This window comes from Eptesicus fuscus, chromosome 7 (genome assembly GCF_027574615.1).
Source record: "Eptesicus fuscus isolate TK198812 chromosome 7, DD_ASM_mEF_20220401, whole genome shotgun sequence".
NCBI classification, from domain to species: domain Eukaryota; kingdom Metazoa; phylum Chordata; class Mammalia; order Chiroptera; family Vespertilionidae; genus Eptesicus; species Eptesicus fuscus.
In genome coordinates this window covers 45,543,530-45,558,810 of record NC_072479.1, presented here as the reverse complement: position 1 = coordinate 45,558,810, position 15,281 = coordinate 45,543,530, and the positions used below count along the sequence as shown (strand labels likewise).

The window sequence follows — 15,281 nt, the reverse complement described above, 5'->3', positions numbered from 1 at the left end:
GGAGAGCAAAAATTTCTTTCTGCTTAAAGAAATTTGGGAGACCAGGGGGTACTCACCAAGAAAAAGATGAAAAGACTTTGAATGTTACCTAATACAGTGGTTTCCAGACCTGGCAGAGCATCAAAATAAACAACCTTAACTTGCCTTAAAAGACAGAACCCTGGGCCCCTGCCCTAGATCCAGATACAATGGGTGGAATGGGGACTAGAGATCTGCACCTTGAATAACTGCTTTTGATGTTAGAAACCCAACTCCTTTTTTTTTTTTTTTAAATATATTTCTTTATTGATTTCAGAGAGGAAGGGAGAGGTAGAGAGAGATAGAAACATCAATGAAGAGAGAGAATCATTAATCAGTTGCCTCTTGCACGCCCCCTTACTGGGGATCAAGCCTGCGCCCGGGGCATGTGCCCTTGGCCAGAATTGACCCGGGGACCCTTCAGTCCTCAGGCTGAGGCTCTACCCACTGAGCCAAACAGGCTAGGGCGAAATCCAACTCCTTAAGGAAACAGAGGCCCCAAACAGTCACGACCAGTTGCTGTGGCTGGTTGGTGGCCAGCAGTCCTGAAGGGCATCTGGAGTTTCGTTTTGGGGGTGTTGGGAGGGCTTGCTTTTCTGGGCTCTCTAGGCTCACTAGACGTGGCCTTACCCCCGTGATTCTGTCTCCGAAGGAGATGTCGTGGGCTAGCGGTCCAGCAGGTGCCACACATGCCGCTGCCAGCGGGCTGATTTCGATTTCGTCCAAACACCTGGTTCCGTCCTAGCACTGATCCCCTTTCCCCGACCCGGTGCACACCGCGCAGCCCGCGGTTTGGGGGCGGAGCTTCGTTGCAGCCCCGCCCCTCCGCGCTCGCCTCGGCGTTCCCGGAAGTTGACGGTCTTGCAGCCGCGAACCTGATTGGCTGATGAAGGCCGCGTACCCAGCCCGGGTTTTCCCGGGTTGGGTTCTGTTTCAGAGAGTTGAGTTATGGCCTCCAGGAATAAGCAACTGCGCGAACTGCAGGGACCTCTGCTCCCGTCCAAGGCCCTGGTGCAGGAGAACGATGACTGCCTGGAGGAGGAGGAGGAGGAGGAAGAGCCGGTGTTTGTGGACGCCGAGGAGCTCTGCAGTGGGGGCCTCAAGGCCGGCAGCCTCCCCGGGTGCCTCCACGGTGAGGAAGCCGGGAGCCTGGGGGTGGCGTGGGAGGTGGAGGCACCGCTTTCTGGTGTGACCCTGTCCTGGGTCACAGACTTTCTTTGGGACGGCCTGACTGTTTTGTTCTAGTTAGGATAAAATTATATTGGTTCTAGTTAGGATAAAATTATATTGGTAATAAAATTATATTGGTAATTGAGCAAATACTATGTGTTAAGCTTGTGCTCTACATGTGTTATCTCTCTTAATGTTTACAACTCTTTTTAAATATATTTTATTGATTTTTTTACCAAGAGGAAGGGAGAGGGATAGAGAGTTAGAGACATGGATGAGAGAGAAACATCGATCAGCTGCCTCCTGCACGCCCCCTACTGGGGATATGCCCACAACCAAGGTACATGCCCTTGACCGGAATCGGACCTGGGACCCTCCAGTCTGCAGGCGGATGCTCTATCCACTGAGCCAAACCGGTCAGGGCTGTTTACAACTCTTCGAGGTAGTGAATCGGGGGCTTTTAACGATTTCCATATCCAGCCTGGAGTCAAATACGTGATTTTTTTCCAGCTGCTTAGAAAACAAAGGCGCTCTAGCCGGTTTGCTCAGTGGATAGAGCGTTGGCTTGGGGCCTGAAGGGTCCCGGGTTCAATTCCGGTCAGGGCACATGCCCGGGTTGTGGGCTCGATCCTCAGTAGGGGGCATGCAGGAGGCAGCTGATCAATGATTCTCATCATTGATGTTTCTATCTCTCTCCCTTCCTCTCTGAAATCATTAAAAATATGTTAAAAAAGAAAACACAGGCACCCAAGAAACACCATCAAGGTATCATCGATTCATTAACCTTGTGTTAATACTATTGATATCCGTGTTTAGCGTGTGTAGTTTCCTCTGCTATGAATTATACTTGTGACTGCTGTTTAGAATATTTTACTATTTAGACCAATGCCATCCAGTGGAATTTTCTGTGATGATGGCATAGTTTTATATTTGTGCTGTCTAGTACAGTAGCTACTAGTCACATATGGCTATTGAGAACTTGAAATGTAAGCTAGTGCAACTAAGGATCTAAATTTTAAAATTTAATTTAAATTTATTTTTTTCTTTTTATTTCCTTATTTTTAAAAACAATTCTTTATTGTTGAAAGTATTACACATGTCTCCGTTTTTTCCCCCATTGACCTCCTCCAGACCACCCCGTCCCCCGCCCCAGGCCTTCACCACCCTATGGTCTGTGTCCGTGTATATGCATACAGGATCTTTGGTTGATTACCTCCCATCCACCCACCCTCCCCTGCCTTTCCTCCAAGATTCCACACGCTGTTCCATGCTTCCATGTCTCTGGATCCACTCCATTCATCAGTTTATTTTGTTACTTGGATGCCACATATGTGTGAAATCATGTGATACTTGTCTTTCTCTGACTGTCTTATTTCGCTTAGCATAATACTCTCTAGGTCCCTCCATGCTGTCTCAAAGGGTAAGAGATTCTTCCTTTTTTACTGCTGCATAGTATTCTATGGTATAAATGTACCACTGCTTTTTTATCTACTCATCTATTGATGGGCACTTGAGCTGTTTCCAGATCTAAGGTATTGTAAATTGTGCTGCTGTGAACATAGGGGTGCATACATTCTTTCTGATTGGTGTTTCAGATCTCTTAGGATATATTTCTAGAAGTGGGATCACTGAGTCAAATGGCAGTTTCATATTTAATTTTTTGAGGAAACGCCATATTGTTTTCCATAATGGCTGCATCAGTCTGCATTACCACCAGCAGTGTACTAGGGTTCCTTTTTCTCCACATTCTCACCAGCACTTGTCATTTGTGGATTTGTTGATGGCAGCCATTCTGACAGGTGTGAGGTGATACCTCATTGTCATTTTAATTTGCATCTCTCTGATGATCAGTGACTTTGAGCGTTTTTTCATATGTCTCTTGGCCCTCTGTATGCCCACTTTGGAGAAGTGTCTATTTAGGTTATTTGCCCATTTTTTAATTGAATTGTTTGTCTTCCTTTTGTTAAGTTGTATGAGTTCCTTATATATTTTGGATATTAACCCTTTATCAGATGTATCATTGCCAAATATGTTCTCCCATACAGTGGGCTCCCTTTTCATTTTGTTGATGGTTTCTTTTGCTGTGCAGAAGCTTTCTATTTTGATGTAGTGCCATTTGTTTATTTTCTCCTTAGTTTCCTTTGCCCTAGGACTGTGGTCGGCAAACTGTGGCTCGCGAGCCACATGCGGCTCTTTGGCCCCTTGAGTGTAGCTCTTCCACAAAATACCACGGCCTGGGCGAGTCTATTTTGAAGAAGTGGCGTTAGAAGAAGTTTAAGTTTAAAAAATTTGGCTCTCAAAAGAAATTTCAATCGTTGTACTGTTGATATTTGGCTTTGTTGACTAATGAGTTTGCTGACCACTGCCCTAGGAGATGTATCCATAAACATATTGCTATGAGAGATGTCTGGGGTTTTGCTGCCTATAGTTTCTTCTAGGATTTTTATGGCTTCACGACTTAATTTAAGTCTTTGATCCATTTTGAGTTTATTTTTGTGTATGGTGTAAGTTGGTGATCTAGTTTCATTTTTTTTGCATGTATCTGTCCAGTTGTCCCAACACCATTTATTGAAGAGACTGTCTTGACTCCACTGTATGCTCTTGCCTCCGTTGTCATATATGAATTGAGTGTAATGGTTTGGGTCGATTTCTGGGATATCTGTCCTGTTCCATTGATCTATATGCCTGTCCTTGTGCCAGTACTAGGCTGTTTTGATTACAGTGGCTTTGTAGTATAACTTGAAATCTGGTATTGTGCCTTTTATTTCTTGTCTGATTGCTGTGGCTAGGACTTCCAGTACTATGTTGAATTAAGAGTGGTGACAGCGGACATCCCTGTCTTGTTTCTGTTCTTAGGTTTGTCATATATGGTCTTTATCATGTTGCGATATGCTCCCTCTATTCCCACTTTGCTGAAAGTTTTTATCAAAAAAGGGTGTTAGATTTTGTCAAATGCTTTTTCTGTGCCTATTGATATAATCATGTGATTTTTGCCTTTCAATTTGTTTATGTGATGTATCACGTTTAATGATTTGCGAATATTGTACCAGGCTTGCATCCCTGGAATAAATCCCACTTGGTCATGGTGTATGATCTTTTTAAATATATTGCTGGATCCGATTTGCTAATATTTTGTTGAATATAGATGTTAAAATCCTTGTTGAGGATTTTAACATCTATATTCATCAGGGATATTGGCCTGTAACTTTCTTTGTAGTGTCTTTATCTTCTTTCGGAATTAGGATAATACTGGCTTCATGAAAAGAGCTTGGAAGTGTTCCTTCCTCTTGGATTTTTTAGAATAGTTTGAGAAATATAGGTGTTAGTTCTTTGAATGTTTAGTAAAACTCCCCCATGAAGCTGTCTGGACCTGGGCTTTTGTTTGCTGGGAGTTTTTTTTTTTATTACTGCTTTTATTTCATCAGTTGTTATTGGACTATTCAGATTTTCTGATTCTTCTTGATTCAGTTTTGGGAGATTGTATTTTTCTAGGAATTTGTCTATTTCATCCACAATGTCCACTTTTGTTTCTGATTTTATTTATTTGGGTCCTCTATCTTTGTTTCTTGATCATTCTGCTTAATGGTTCATCAATCTTGTTTATCCTTTCAAAGAACCAGCTCAGTTTTTTGTGTTATTTTTTAGTCTCTGTCATTTATTTCTGCTCTAATCTTTATTATTTCCTTCCTTCTACTCACTCTGGGCTTTTCTTGTTGTTCTCTTACTAGTTCTTTAAGTTGTAGAGTTAAGTAGTTTATTGTTAATTTTTCTTGTTTTTTGAGGTAGGCCTGTAGTGCTATGAACTTCCCTCTCAGGACTGCTTTTGCTCTGTCCCAGAGATTTTGGGTTGTTGTTTGTTCATTTACATTTTTTTCCAGGAAGTTTTTGATTTCTTTTTTTATCTCATTGGTAACCCATTCATTGTTTAGTAACATGCTATTTAACCCCAAATGTTGGAATGTTTTTGGGTGTCTCTACTATAGTTGATTTCTAATTTCATTCCACTGTGATCTGAGAAGATACTTGATATGATTTCAATCTTCTTGAACTTTAAATATTTGTTTTGTGTTCTAACATGTGGTCTAGCTTTGTGAATGATCGATCCCTGTGCACTTGAGAAGAATGTATATTCTGCAGCTTTGGGGTGAAATGTTCTATAAATGTCAGTTAAATCCATCTGATCCACTGTGTCCTTTCGAGTCACTGTTTCCTTGTTAATAGTTTGTCTGGAAGGTCTATCCAGTGAAGTCAGTGGGGTGTTAAAGTCCTCTACTATGACTGTATTGTTGTCGATCTCTCCATTAAAGTCCCCTATAAATTAAAAAAAATATATATATATTTAGGTGCTCCTATATTGGGTGCAGATATGTTTACCAGGGTTATATTCTCTTGTTGGATCGATCCCTTTAGTATTATATAGTGACCTTTGTTTTCTCTCGTGATGCCCTTCATTTTTAAAAAAATATATTTTTATTGATTTCAGAGAGGAAGTGAGAGGGAGAGAGGGAGATAGGAACATCAATGATGAGAGACAATCATTGATCGGCTACCTCCTGTTCGCCCCCCACTGGAGATTGAACCCATAATCCGAGTGTGTGCCCTTGACTAGAATTGAACCCGAGACCCTTCAGTCCGCAGGCCGACACTCTATCCACTGAGCCAAAACAGACAAGGCAGTAATGGCCTTCATTTTGAAGTTTATTTTGTCGACTATGAGTATTGCTACTCCAATTTTTTTTTCTTTTCCATTTGCATGGAAATTTTTTTTCCCATCCCTTCACTCTCATCCTGTGTGTGTGTTTTGTTCTGAGGTGGGTCTCTTGTAGACAGCATATAGTTGTGTCATTATCCACTCAGCTACCCTACATCTTTGAAAGGGAGCATTTAATCCATTTACATTTAAGGTTATTATTGATAGGCACTCACTTATACTCACTTATTTACATTGTAATTCTGTATGCCTAGGTTTCTCTCTATTTCATCTTCTCATTACAGCAGTCCCTTTAGCATGTCTTGTAATGCTGGCTTGGTGGCGATGTACTCCTTTAGGCTTTTTGTTGTTGTTGTTCAGGAAGCTCTTCATTTGTCTATTTTTTTAATTTCTTTTAATTATTTTTTATTGATTTCAAAGAGGAAGGGGAAGGGAGAGATAGAAACATCAATGATGGGAGAGAATCACTGATTGGCTGCCTCCTGCACGCGCACCCCCCGCCCCGCCCCCGACTGGGAACTGAGCTCGCAACCCGGGCCTGTCCCCTTGACCAGAATCAAACTCAGGACCCTTCAGTCTGCAGGCTGACACTCTATCCACTGAGCCAAACCTGCTAGGGCTTGACTATCTATTTTGAATGGTAGCCTTGCTGAATATAGTAATCTTGGTTTCAGATCCTTGATTTCCATAACCTTGAGTACTTCATGCCATTCATTCCCTTCTGGCCTGTAGAGTTTCTGATGAGAAATCAGGTGTCAGCCTTATGGAACGCCTTTATAGGTAACAGTTGGCTTTTCTTTTGCTGCCTTTAAGATTCTCTTTTTGTCTTTAATTTTTGGCATTTTAATTATGATGTGTCTGGGCGTGGACCTGTTTGGCTTCTTCTTGCTTGAGGTTCTCTGTGTCTCCTGAATTTGTGTGACTTTTTTCTTTACCAGGTTAGGGAAGTTCTGCCATTATTTCTTCAAACATGTTCTCTATCTCTTTCTCCCTTTCTACCTCTTCTGGCACATCTGCTATTCTAATATTGTTATGTTTCACATTGTCCCCCACCTCCCTTAAGCCGTCCTATTTATTTATTTATTTATTTATTATTTTTTTTATTTAGGTGTCCTGTTTTTTTTTTTTTTTTTAATTGTTTTTTCTTTTTGGTTCTCTGATTGAGGGATTTTTTTCAACCCTGTCTTCTAATTCACTGGTTTGATCCTCAACTTCCCCTAATCTGCTGTGTATTCCTTCCAATGTGTTCTTTGTTTGTGCTATGTCATTCTTTATTTCTGTTTTCCTAGTTACTATATCTTTTCTCATGCTGTTGAGCATCGTCACCATCATTATTCTGAACTCTTTATCAGATAAATTTCTTATCTCTATTTCATATTTTTCTCTTCTGGAGCATTCTTTTGTTCTTTCATTTGGGGGTTGTTTCTTTATCTCATTTTGGCTGCCTGTTTGGGTTTGTGACTCTGTATAGGTAGATCTGCTACGCTCCTCAATCTGGTTCTGAACAGTGTCAGACTGTTTCTGACTAATTAGATCAAGCAGAGACTCAGATCTTCCAGATACCACCCATTAAGAGACTGGGTCTCAGGAACTCCATACCTTGGGACAAGTTGTTTTCCAATAGGGTGGGTCAGCTATCTTCCCCCCCAGGCAAATTTGCCAGTATAGCAAATGTCTGTGTAATAAAGATGACCTCTGCTGCATGAGGGAATGACTCAGCACAGGAAACTGGGGTGTCTGCCTTCTGATCTCTAACCCCAAAGCCCCCATTCCTGGCTTCTGCTCACACAGCTCCAATCCACTCTGCCGGAGCTTAAGGTGAGTGGCTCTACACCTTAAAGGGTGTGTTGGCCCTTTAAGAGGGTGTGTGAATTTCCACCCCTCTCTCCCTGGAAGATAAGCAACCCTGCAGCTTTTCACAGCCAGATGTTATATGGGTACCCTTCTCAGTTCTAGTGCTCTCTGCTGGGGGGCCCAGCTTGGAGATTAGATCCCACAGTTTTCAGTGGCAACCCCCCTCAGCTGAGATCTCTCTCCGGGACTTCAGTTGCTGTCTGTGGGCACCCAGCCAGCCCTTTCATGCCTCCACCCCTCCTACCAGTCTCTATGTGGTCTTCACTTTTGGTCCTCAGGTATCAGGATTCTCTCCTGCAAGTTTTCCATTGATTATTCAGAAATTTTTTCTGTATTATAGTTGTAATTCCAGTTTGGTCCTGGGAGCAGCATTCACTTACTCAGCCGCCATTTTTAATATCCTATTTAATTTAAATTTAAATAGTTACACGTGAGTGGACAGCACAGGCTTAGACAACTTTCAAGTATTTGTGGAGGGTTTAGTAATTTATCCTAAAAGTATTAGTGACTAGCCACCATGTTCCAAGCAAGGTGTTTGTTGCAGGGATACCCTGGAGAGATATGATGATGAGGTTGCTGTCCTAATGGAGCTTACTAATCTAGTGAATTAAACAGACATTCTTTAAATAATCACAGAAGTAACTATAATGTTACTCAGTGCTTAGGAGAAATATTAAGTTGTGCTAGAGTGAAGGCTTTCCTGAAGAAGATAGTTAAGCTGAGATAAATGGGATAAACAGTAAAGAAGAGAACGCCTAAGGCAGATGGAACAGCTTATTCAAAGGCCTGGTGGTGGGAGGGACCTTGACATTGTTATTATTTAGAAACTGCATGAAGGTCAGTTTTGGCTGAAGTCAAAGTAGCAGAGAGAGGACTACTTTTAGAAGAAGAGCAGGCTTTTGCCATGTACCATGCTTACCTCTTGGAGCTCAAAGACTAATGAAACATTGTCCTATGCTAGAGGGCTTACAGGGTAGTGATGGAGACAGAGAAACAGGTAAGTGGAGTATAGACACCCTAATAGATGTCTGTGCAGGGTGCTGTGTGTGTGAGGCGGGGGCAAAGGGGAGCGTGGAGGAGAGTTACAGAGAATGATGGATTTGGTTAAAAAACAAAAACATTGGGAAAGAGGTTTTAAAATATACTAAATAAACTTAAAAAAATTTTTTTTTTAGTTGTAATTTCTGATGAAAACACTGGAGAGCAGTGTGAAGTGTCTGGACATTTTCCATTAACGGGTCCTTGGTGGCGAGTGAAGGTACAAGTAAAGCCTGTGGGATCAAGGAACTACCAAGTTCAAGGATTTCCATCGTACTTTTTACAGTCTGATATGTCACCACCATCTCAAAAAAATATCTGTTCCCTCTTTCTTAACGACTGTAATGTCCACAGTGACACTATAACTAAATTTTTAGCTTGGGTAAATGCAACATTAGGCTATGAAAATCTCAACTTTGAAAATCTTAGGGAAACTTGGAGAACTTTTGAGAAGGAAAATATGAAGAATGGTAAAAAGCAATCTACACAGCAGGAGTCCCAACCAGATTACAAGATGTGCCGTTCTGTGGAAAACACAAGTAGGTGTGATTTTTATTATGGAGTTTAGTGCAATTGAGATACTTACTGACTTAGGTGTTTTAAATATTGCCACAGTGGTATCTTGGCATAGTATCTTAATTTTTAAAAAAAAATTAATCTTCACCTGAGGTTATGTTTAGAGAAGGGCGGGGGTGGGGGGGGGGGGGCGGAGATCAGTTGCCTCCCAGGGATCGAACCCGAAACCTAGATATGTGCCCTGACCGGGATTCAAACCCAAAACCTTTTGGTTTACGAGATGATGCTCCAGCCAACTCAGCCACCCAGCCAGGGCCATGGTATTCTTGTTTAAATGGGTTTGATGAAAATGTGTTTATATTGCTTTTGAAGTATGTCATTGACATTCCAGGGTCCTCATCTTTAATATGAAGAGACTGAGTTCTAGCTGGTTTGGCTCAGTGGATAGAGTGTCGGCCTGTGGACTGAAGGGGCCCAGGTTCAATTCCGTTCAAGGGCACATGCCTGGATTGTGGGCTCGATCTCCCATAGGGGGTGTGCCCACAATTTATTTCCTCTCTGAAATAAAAAAATATATACATATATATATATGTATATATATATATATATATATATATATATATATTAATAAGAAGAGATTAAGTGAGATGATCTTTAAGTGCCTTTCCAGCTCTAAAACTGTGATCCTATCTCTCTAACTTTTGTGTCCATAGGGTTACTTTGAGTCATTAAGAAAAAGTTGAGTTGTCAATTACTCAATTTAAGAAGTCAGAAGAGAAAGACAAGGATATGAGTAATCCATTTTGGAAAAATTTCAGTCAAAATGATTTAAAATATTTTTAAAATATGGTTTGTTATTGGACATTCACATATATGGACTATTTCAATTACTAGTTATTTTAAATAAATTTGGCAGAACACCATCATATGACTTCAATGACAAAAGGATCACGGTTACAATAAAATTGATTATAAAGGTTAATATGTGTATTATTTTTATGTTTAGTTTTGATTTTATCTTTATGTCATTGAGTCAAGAATTTTATTCTAATTATTTGCAAGCAAAATGAAACAAAAGACTAGGAAGTTACTTAAGCATTTAAAGAACATAATTTTTGGTGTTAAATACAGTGAAAACCATCTCAGTACAAATAAATTGTTATAATATGAATTTTCTTGCTGGTTAAAGTAAATTTATTAATCTCTCTTTGATTTGGATTTCTTGATCAAGGGGTACTAAATAAGAAAATCCATCAAATCGGTTATTCTATGAGCTCATTTGTATGTTTTGATTTGTTCTTTTCTGGTATCCTGCAGTTCCATTTATAAGTGTAATGACAGCATTGAAGTTTCCAAAAATAATGGAATTCCTTCCAGTTCTTCTGCCTCGACACTTTAAGCAGCTCATAAGCTCTCGTTCTAAAGTGGTGTTGGGAAAGATAGAAGAGATTTTAGGTAAACATCCATGGAAGCTTGGATTTAGTAAAGTAAGTAAAACATTTGTTTAGAATTTAGCAATCTTATATAAGGCAAGATTTCTCAAACTTGACAATTTTTGTATCTCTTTCAAAGGAAAAAAAGTTGTATAGACCTCAGTGTTGATGTGTTTTTCTTTCTTTTGTAAAAAAAATGTTTTTATTGATTTCAGAGAGAGGAAGGAAGAGGGAGAGAGAGAGAGAAACATCAATGATGAGAAAGAAGCATTGATTGATCAGCTACCTCTTGCACATACACTCCCCACCCCCCACTGGGGATCGAGCCTGCAACCCAGGCATGTGCCCTGACAGGGAATCGAACCGTGACCTCCTGGTTCATGGATCGATGCTCAACCACTGAGGCACACCAGCCAGGCTAATGTATGTTTCTTTGATTGTTACAAATTAAATACAAACTTTTTTAAAAATTCTCAACTGAGAATGTGTGTGTGTGTGTTTAAATTGACGAGAGAGAGTGAGAGAGAGAGAGAGACAGACATCAATGTGAGAGAGAAATATTGGTTTTGTCCCATACCTTCCACAACCGGAAGTCAAATTCACAACCTAGGTATGTGCCCTGACTGGGAATTGAACCCACAACTTTTTGGTGTATGGGACAATGCTCCAACCAACTGAGCAATATGGCCAGGGACTAAATAGCAAGTTTTTGTGCTTCTAGCTCTTATGCAATAAATGTATAAAGGAAAACAAAACAACAAAATAAATGCCATTCACATTATTAATAATTTAGTTATATAATTTAATATGGCAAACATTTTTTGCTGACTTAATTGCCATTTGCAACTTGAGTGTAGATCTCATTGAAGACACAAGTTCTTATGAGTTTGGCAAATACATTCTGCCTTGCAACTCAATCTTATACTTTCCTATTAGAACTTTTAAGAACTTGCACAGTTCATATCGGATAGCATGATATAATTCATTTTTTTTTAGTTGTTACAACAATATCATTTATGAACTACTACACTTTTGTTATTATTAGACACCAAGAGGCTCCAGTGGCATTGGAAACCAAACGTGGCACTTAAATTTTAGCCGTGCTTGGTTAAAGGTGGTTTTCCAAATGGAAATTTAAAAATTTAAAAATTCTGATGTAATTTTTGGATCCCCACGAATGTGTACAGACACCCTCCCCACCCTGTTTGAGAAACACAAGAATAATGAATTTGTTTCCTATGTAAAATGAGTGGTTTCTGTATGCTTTGGAAAATAAGATCCTGGAATATTAGATTATTATATATATTTATTCAGTAGAGAAGCAATCAGAACAGTGAACATTCTGGGACTCAGTGGGAAAAGGAGGCTTGAAGTTTCACTGTTGACCATCCAGAATAAAGACTTGTACTGAGGTATTGTATTAATTTGCTAGGACTGCTCTAACAAACACCATAGACTGGGTGGCTTATACAACAAATTTATTTTCTCACAGTTCTGGAGGCTACAAGTTCAAAATCAAGGTGTCAAGGTTGATTTCTTCAGAGGTGTCTCTCCTTGACTTATAGTCTTGCTATGTTTTCACACGGTAATCTCTCTCTCTATAGAGTTGTCTGTGTCCTAATTTAATAAATCATATTGGATTAGGGCCCTCCCCAGTGACCTCATTTTAACTTAATTACCACTTTAAAGACCCTATCTCCAAATATGGTCACAATCTGAGGTACTAGTAGTTAGGATTTCAACATATGAATTGGGGGTAGGGTGGAGCGGGGGTACAATTCAGCCCATAAATATGTGTATAGAGGCTCCATGAAAAAAAAAGATGGAGCTGGTAGAAGACCTGCTCAGTGGATCCTGATAAAGGAAGTTCCTTGCCTCTTTTGTAGCCTTCGGAAAGAATTGTTAATAAGCACATAGAAACTAAAGACACCAAGTAACCCGGCTGGCATGGCTCAGTGGTTGAGTGTCGACCTAGGAACCAAGAGGTCACAGTTTGATTCCCGGTCAGGGCACATGCCCAGGTTTTCGGGCTCAATCCCCAGTGTAGGGCATGCAGGAAGCAGCCAATCAGTGATTCTCTCATCATTGATGTTTCTGTCTTTCTCTCCCTCTCCCTTCCTCTCTGAAATCAGTAAAAATATATTAAAAGAAAAAAAAACAAACAAGGAAATGAGATAGTCATTAACTTCACAGAACACACAGAGTTTAATATAAAGCTAAGGAACATAATCCTGGGACATCAAGTTGCTTATCTGAATCCTATTTACACTGATTTAACCCAAATTGATTAACAAAATGTTTACTGTAACTTTTTTCAAAAATGAGAAGGGGAGAAGCTTATGTGGAGGTGATGGTATAAAAGAGAGAGATCTTCTGTAGAGAAAGACTTTTCCATAATAGGAGTTAATATGGGGGAGAGGGAGGTAAGAAAGGATAAAGAGGGTCGAATACTGTATATGGTGATGGAAGATTTGACTTTAAATGATAGACACACTATCTATAATAATAAAAGCCTAAGCGACCATCGAAACTGAACGGACAACTGAACAGGCTGCATGGAGTGACCAGGCCCTCAGGGTCCTAAACTGGCAGTTGGACATCCCCCGAAGGGTCCCGGATTGGAGAGGGTGCAGGCTGGGCTGAGAGGACCTCCCCTCACCCCCGTGCACAAATTTTGTGCACTGGGCCTCTAGTACAATATATAGATGATGTATTATAGAATTATAGACCTGAAACCTATATAATTGACCAATATCACCCCAATAAATTTAACTTAAAAATATCTAAAATTTAAAATAAAATTAAGGAATAGTATAAATAGTACTTAGAAATGTGGAGATAAATTCCAGGAGAAAAAAACTGAAAGTGTTGAAGCTGGTGTTGTTAGAAGGCATGGGATGGGTAAGTCAGGGGATTCCTCTTTTTAGTGATAAATCTCATGGTGTTATTTGACTATTAAAATTATGTGTATTGCTTTGAGAAAATATAATTTTTTTTTCTTTTTTTCCTTTTTTATTGATTTTTAACAGAGAGGAAGGGAGAGGGATAGAGAGTTAGAAACATCGATGAGAGAGAAACATCGATCAGCTGCCTCCTGCACACCTCCTACTGGGGATGTGCCCGCAACCAAGGTACATGTCCTTGACCGGAATCGAACCTGGGACCCCTGAGTCCGCAGGCCGACGCTCTAACCACTGAGCCAAACCGGTTAGGGCGAGAAAATATAATTTTAATTTAAAAAGTATATAGAGCTCTAATCACAGGACAGTCAATAAAAAATTAGTGATATATTAGGTACAGAGATTTTTCCTCCAAACTTAGTTGAAATACATGTCTTCTGGGACTTAAAAAATTATTAACAAATAACATTGTTTTTACTGTAATTTTAATAATACTCATGAACATGTACAGTTTTTACAAAACAGCTCAAACTTTATTTTCTTAAAGATCACCTACAGAGAGCTGAAGCTTTTGCAATGTGAGGCAAGTTGGACAGCATTTTGTCAGTGCCCGTCTCTCCTCCTCCTGATGACTGATGTACAGAAGAATGCGTTGATACTATATTCTAAGCTGAAGCAGCTGTGTAGAGAGCATGGGCACACGTATGTGGAAGAACCTGACTTAACTTCTCAGTTGTCAAACGAGATGTCTTTTTATGATGTTTGGCAGTGTCTGGACTTTTTGAAGGATATCAATGTGGTGACCTATAAGAAGGGCTGTGTCTTCCTTTATGACCTTTACCAGGCTGAGAAAAGCATTGCCTCTTCTATAGGCGACCTGATGACGCGGCCTCCGTGGTGTTTTCATGTCGATGTCAAAAAGGTGCTTGCGTCTATTCGTACCAAAAAACCTGAGAATTCAAGAAGGGGTGACCCATTAAACGAAAGTAAGCCCGATGAAACGTTAGAAACCTCTGAGGCCAACACACAGGACAGTGGTGACCATATTTGGGATAATGGTGAAGATGAAGATAATGCCGAAATACCTGACGATCAACTGGACCAGGACCAGGTGGCTGCTTTGGAGATGGTCTGCTCCAATGCCGTGACCGTCATCAGCGGGAAAGGCGGTTGTGGGAAGACCACAATTGTTAGCCATCTTTTCAGGCATAGAGAGCTGTTGGAGAAAAGAGAAGTAAAGAAAGCTTGTGAAGACTTTGAACAAGACCAGGATGCACCAGAAGAGTGGATTACCTTTACCGAGCAAAGGCCGCCAAAGGCGGACAAGCCTATAGAAGTTTTACTTACGGCACCTACAGGGAAAGCCGCTGGCTTGCTGAGACAGAAGACTGGTTTTCACGCTTATACACTATGTCAGGTAAAACCTTTTACATTTCTTCTCGAGAGGAAACATTTGCCTTAAAGACAGACTTTATTTCATTAATTTAGTTTTCATTTCTTCATGACGATGTGTGGGAAATATGAATGCTCTTGCTTAATAGACATGTTGAATATAGTTGCAGTAGAAAACTTAAATAAATTAGTAGTTACAAAATAATTACAAGGATGTAAAGTACAGCATAGGGAACATAGTCAGTAATA

The 15,281-nt window shown here is 40.1% G+C and overlaps 1 protein-coding gene across 1 annotated transcript in view; it reads left to right on the top strand.

The window, feature by feature from the left end:
* The first annotated feature begins 966 nt into the window (after window positions 1–966).
* The window catches only part of HELB (DNA helicase B), a 48,703-nt gene continuing 34,388 nt past the window's right edge, over window positions 967–15,281 (top strand). Inside the window, exons 1-4 of the mRNA XM_054718884.1 lie at window positions 967–1,150; window positions 8,929–9,330; window positions 10,625–10,794; window positions 14,188–15,057. Of these exons, the coding sequence (XP_054574859.1) occupies window positions 967–1,150; window positions 8,929–9,330; window positions 10,625–10,794; window positions 14,188–15,057 (1,626 nt within the window). The remainder of the gene's footprint in view (window positions 1,151–8,928; window positions 9,331–10,624; window positions 10,795–14,187; window positions 15,058–15,281) is intronic.